The sequence below is a fragment of the Neltuma alba genome, unplaced genomic scaffold (genome assembly GCF_004799145.2).
Source record: "Neltuma alba isolate B1F8T4 unplaced genomic scaffold, ASM479914v2 tig00006737_pilon, whole genome shotgun sequence".
Lineage (NCBI taxonomy): Eukaryota > Viridiplantae > Streptophyta > Magnoliopsida > Fabales > Fabaceae > Neltuma > Neltuma alba.
Window position 1 is genome coordinate 14816 of NW_021634564.1, and position 5784 is coordinate 20599.

The 5784-nt window shown below is 38.7% G+C and overlaps 2 protein-coding genes across 5 annotated transcripts; one reads left to right on the forward strand and one right to left on the reverse strand.

The window, feature by feature from the left end:
- On the forward strand, positions 1 to 3547 carry LOC114751003 (cold-responsive protein kinase 1-like). 4 transcript variants are annotated; one of them, XM_028939656.1, is made up of 8 exons: positions 23 to 153; positions 225 to 329; positions 662 to 774; positions 928 to 1043; positions 1182 to 1392; positions 1469 to 1706; positions 1878 to 2028; positions 2830 to 3547. In XM_028939656.1, the coding sequence occupies exons 3-8, from the start codon at positions 702 to 704 to the stop codon at positions 3211 to 3213; spliced, it is 1173 nt and encodes a 390-aa protein (XP_028795489.1). In that variant the 5' UTR covers positions 23 to 153; positions 225 to 329; positions 662 to 701; the 3' UTR covers positions 3214 to 3547. The 4 variants fall into 4 exon arrangements, with proteins under 4 accessions (XP_028795491.1, XP_028795487.1, XP_028795488.1 ...); XM_028939658.1 differs by lacking the exon at positions 225 to 329 and having other exon boundaries at positions 1 to 153; XM_028939654.1 differs by having other exon boundaries at positions 22 to 153; positions 225 to 774.
- Positions 3548 to 3876: 329 nt separating this feature from the next.
- Positions 3877 to 5730, reverse strand: LOC114751000 (ABC transporter G family member 10-like). Its single transcript, XM_028939652.1, has one exon. It carries the CDS (start codon positions 5728 to 5730, stop codon positions 3877 to 3879), a length of 1854 nt encoding a protein of 617 aa, XP_028795485.1.
- Between the last annotated feature and the right edge of the window lie 54 nt (positions 5731 to 5784).

Here is a 5784-nt window from a genome sequence, read left to right on the forward strand (position 1 = left end):
TTTTACTTCACGCCCCTTTGGCCATTCTGCTGTTTCCACCTCCCTTCTTTCAGAGAACAAATTCAAAGGAAGACCAGTACCTTCAGGTCAACATCCCAAACCAGCGGTTCCGTTTCTCTCCATCTCTCTCTTCTGCTACTTGGTTTCTAACAAGTAAGTTCATCTTTCATGTCTGGTTCACTTTTAGCTATGACTCAGTCTACATTTGGTTCGTGCTTTTTCAGCGATCTATTTCCCCTCATAGTTTCTGTTTGATCCTTGAGCTGATGGAAGAAGTAAATAGTGGGGGTGAATGATACTAGTAGTGGGCACTATTCATCTCTTCGCTGGTTTCTTCTTTAACCTTCCCATCGTTAACTTTACTTCCGTTTCAGCAAATGCATGCTATGACTTCTGTGTTCTGATTTGACAGAAAGTTCTTTTGTTTTTTTTTTTTGTCCGGCCAAGATTTGACAGAAAGTTCAGCCAAAGAAAATTCCATATTAAGCTGTGACTTCTCTTTATATAAGATGCATCGGTCGACAATTCTACTAATTCAAGATTGGGAATTGGAAAATTGATCATTTCAAGGCTTTTGCCTCTTACGATGAATTCACTTTTTCTGCACATGATCTCAGTTATTGGAGGATTATAGATTAATGTTCGATTACATGCATTGCAGCACTGGGTTCGATCCATTGGAGCCCCTGAATTACATTGTGATGAGTTGTTTCTGTTGTATTATCAGAAAAAAGGGATGTGTCTCAGCCGCACAACCAACCGAAATTGATCTTGGTACACAAATACTTAGCCTGTTCTTCTGTTGTTATTGTTTGCACTTCCAATACAAAATATACTATTATGCTTTTATTACCTGATATTAAAAAGTTTCGCTATATTCCCAAAGTTCTATTTCTAAATTATGCTATCATGTCTATGTTGGGTAAGAGGTTTCAGACATTCAGAATGTAAACCTTTACACCTACAAGGAACTCCGAATTGCCACAGAAGGTTTTAGCCCAGAAAACAAGATAGGGCAAGGCGGTTTCGGATCTGTCTATAAGGTGACTGCAGTAATATGGTTTCATTTGACAATTAATGAAGAATTCTCAACCTGCTGCTTCATTTTTGGGACATTTTCACCTGTGCTATGTCCATGTTTCTTTCTTCAGTGACCAATGATAACTTTGTTTTTTGATCAGGGAAAACTGAGAGATGGGACTCTTGCTGCTATAAAGGTGCTATCAGCTGACTCGCATCAAGGGGTTCGGGAATTCCTGACAGAAATCAAGGTGATCACCAGCATAGAGCATGAGAACCTAGTTAAGTTGTTCGGATGCTGTGTGGAAGGAAATCACAGGATTTTGGTGTATGGCTATCTTGAAAACAACAGCCTAGCTCAAACACTTATTGGCAAGTATTTATTTTGCATTGGATATACGAGTATAAATTGTTGACATAATCATGATTCAGTCTTGTGATTTTATAGGTGGAGGCCATAGTAACATTCCATTCAGTTGGCCTGTGCGGCGGAACATTTGCATTGGCGTTGCCCGAGGCCTAGCATTCCTTCATGAGGAGGTTGAACCACATATTATCCATAGAGACATTAAAGCAAGCAATATACTACTTGATAAAGACCTGCAGCCCAAAATTTCTGATTTTGGTCTGGCAAAGCTTCTTTCTCCAAACCTGACCCATATTAGTACACGTGTTGCTGGTACAGCGTAAGTTCCTAAAATTTGCTTTGATTTTTGGAAACATACAACTTATTTATACCATTTGCTTTAATTGCTTCTTTTCCTTGTATCTTGGTTTTGATTCTTTCAAATACTGTTGGAAATTCTAGCCATTTGCTTCCTACTATGACCATATATTAAACTGTGTGGTTTTTATAGTGGTTATCTAGCGCCTGAGTATGCAATACGAAGTCAAGTAACAAGAAGATCAGATGTGTACAGTTTTGGAGTTCTACTATTGGAAATTGTTAGTGGGAGGTGTAACACAAATAGACGGTTACCTCCTGAAGAACATTATCTTCTTCCAAAGGTATGAACCTTTCATTTGGAAAGTACAAAATGAGAAAGGGCTACCAAACGCGGATGTTGATTTGTTTTTTTAATTGCCAGATCAGTTTGAGTGAAAATAACTCATGAAGCTGATCTACATTGAGAGAGAAATTATTCCTAATTCTTAAGGTAGTGTGAAATGCCCACCTATAAGAAGTTGGAACTCGAGGGTTTTGTGATAAAATCGCTGAAGTTTGGCAAAGATTTGCTTGATAATCCTGGGAGCAATTTCATGTGTTCAAACAAGACACGGTTCTGTCTCTTTAGTTGCATTTTCAGTCTTTTAACTATAGTTTAGATAACACATTAGTATAAATTTTACCTCGATGTTACTTACCATGCTTTCTAGAGGAATTTAAGGTAGTGATTAGGGATGTAAATACAATGTAATCATTCTTTTTTCCTTTTTGTCTAATCATTTGGAGGGAATAAGTTGTTATAGTGGGCTATAATTAACCTGGGACAACTTCTCTTTTACAGTTGACGTCCCTTGAGACCTGGAATCTCTAGGGATACTTCGAAAGGAGGAGAATCAAATGAAAAGTTTGTTTGGATGGAATCTGAATTAAATATTCTCTTTTCTTTCCTCGTCATCCATCCTTCTTAATCCAAACAAAGTATAAATGGTTCGAGATTCCTGCAAATTGCATAAATACCCCTTTTCTTTTAATCTTGGATTGAATTGCATATTATTTGAAGCGATCATAGCATAGAAGTCATCCTAATATTTATTACAGTTATGAAGATGGTTGAGAGGATGATACAATTGTATGACTTGCAGGCATGGACTATGTATGAAAGTGGGGAGCTGGAGAAACTGGTGGATGCATTGCTAGAAGACAACTTTAATATTGAGGAGGCATGCCAGTTTTGTAAAATCGGTCTTCTCTGCGCTCAGGATTCTCCTCAGCTCCGACCATCAATGTCTACTGTGCTTGGCATGTTGATGGGTGAAATTGACGTTGATGAAAAGAAAATTACAAAGCCAGGATTACTGTTTGAGTTTGTCGAATCCAAAGATGAAAAGATGCAAAAAGCTGAGGCTGAAGTGGAAAATACGTCTTCCCTTGGCATCACAGGGAAGCAAGATGTTTCCTCTTTGACAGAGACCACGGCCTCTTTTGCTACCATGACCTTCACTTCAATTTATGATCGGAGCTGTTAAGTTGAGTATATGCATTTACGCTTGAGTTCTGCTCTCCCCTCTTATCAAAAAGTTGTCTTCTCTTCTTTGTCGTGCTACATACTGCAATGTAAAGTTTTGTTTTTTGCCCCTCATGTAAATGAGTTTATAGCATTTGATGATTCATTTAACACTTTCTGAAACCTAGGATAGTATTTGAAATATGCTGCATTAGTAGATTGCTTATTTTTGGTTATTTAAAGGTCTAGCAGAGGTCTTAGCTCTACATGACGTTATTGCCCTGTGTACTGCTCCATTAATATGGTTGCATTAATAATCGATATCCAATTTTAATGTGATTGATATGTTCTATTTATGTTTGCTTACATCATCTGCACATTGCATTTGTTATTTTCCAATTGAAAGTGAAGTGATATATTTCTGGTTTGAGAGGAAAAGAGGGTCTAAATACTGCTCTTTTTCCTATCATCTTGCTTCTCGGGTTGACAATTAATGTATATTCATGGCTAAGTGTAGACGCTATAATAGTCACAAAAGTCTGAAGAATCAAAACATTTTTTGGGCAGGTTTGCCCTGATTATTTGCATACAATATACAAACATAAATTATTCTAACCCTATCATAAGTATTCATTCTTGGTGGTAAGGAAGAAATATAAAATAATCTGGGGAAAGTACCTATTCCTTATGAAGCTGATCTATTATTTCTAGTTCTGTGGCATCTATACCACAGAATCAAAAAGCATAGCACTCTATACCCAATTATGAAACTCAATATCACAGCCAAATTACTCCATCTTTGGGACTCTCTCAGACCTTGCTGTCTTAAGAACTCATCTCCAGATAAACTGCATTCTCCATTCCTATTCTCTAGGCATCTGGCTTTCCCTTGTTTTCCTCCATATTCATTTATCATAAAACACTCGAATGGGTACTTGAATAGACTTATATAGTGCATGAAAATCCAGTATCTGGGTATGTTTCCCTTTGATATGAAATACCCTGAAAATAGAAAGAAAGAACCCATTAACCCTGCAATCACTGACGTTCCCAGGATGAAATTTGGCACCAGAGCACTGAAACAAGCTACAAGAGAATTTGACATGAGGACCACCAACCAAACAACCAGAGAAAAGTATAGGAACCCATCTATTTCCTTCCTTAAACCTACCAGCCAATAAACTGGAGTAGAATATAGAAGACCAACCATCAAAAGGAAAGGAAGAAACACTAGTGTGTTTGCTAGAACATATGAAGATACTCTATAAGCTCCTCTTGAGGTCTCTTTCATCAAAGTCCTTTTCTCTTGCAAGAAAATAGGCAGGCCTTCTGTTGTCGAAGATAACAAAAAGGTAAGGCTGAAAGCAAAAAATCCACTTCGTGTCTGTAAGGCAACTTGGCCTTCTCGGTTGCCAACATTAAAAAATATAGTCCCTAGTATAAATCCAGCTACTAAGGCTTGTATGACTCTGGTGACGAACAGTTGCTTGGTTCTGAATATGTTGCAGCAAAACCTTTGTCCTAGGATTAGAATCTCCTCCACTGGAGAATTTGGGTACTGAACAGCCTTTTCTCTGACATACAATGAGCACGGCATTCTCATTTTACAAACTTGTTCCTCCCTGTCTCTGAGAAGAAGTTGATTGTTCCTAGATTCTGAAGTTTGTATCACCAAGCATCCCATGACATCAAGGGCAAATTCAAGGACATTGACATGATGTGGAATATGATGCCCAGCCAACTTGAGCCTAGCCTCAAGAAGATTCAGTGACCCATTATGCATGACAAATCCATCCGAGAGCAGAACAAGATGATCAACCAGCTGTAAAATCCGAAACCCAGGTTGGTGAATGGTTAAAACGATAGTCTTACCTTGATTAAATGCCATTAATCTAAGCATTGAGACTATGTTCAGCGCAGATGCTGAATCCAACCCTGAAGTTGGTTCATCAATCAAAATAACTGCAGGGTCATGAACCAAATCAACTCCGATGGAAACTCTTCGCCTTTCCCCACCTGATATACCTTGGTCTGATGATCCACCACGACCAGTACCAATTCTTGAATCTGCAATGTGATCCAACCCAAGCTCCTTCATCAACCCTGCAACTCTTGCAGCAGCCACTTTTCTCCCCCCAGGAAGCCTCAGAAGTGCACTATACATGAGTGTTTCTCTAACTGTAAGCGAAGGGAACAATGTATCTTCTTGTGTGACATACCCACATGTTCTTCTGAATTGCTTTAAGTCCATGGGCCTATGATTGACAAGAACTTGCCCTGAAACCTCACATAGGGATACTCTCCCTGCAAGAATCTCTAGCAGTGTGGTCTTTCCAGCTCCACTAGGACCAGCAATAACTGTGAGTTCTCCAGGTTTGGCCTCACAATTTACATCTTTTAAGATCAGCTTAGCACTGCTCCTTGGACTTGAACCAAAAAACAGACTTCTGAACTCATCAAGCTGGCTGCGCAATCTGCATGATAAGTTCTTGGTTTCTATTCTAAATGGGGTTTTTCTGGGACATGAAACTGGCTCCATGGTGATCCCATTGTATGTTTGTGTGCATGCAAATGCAAAGTGAGAGAAAAAGGA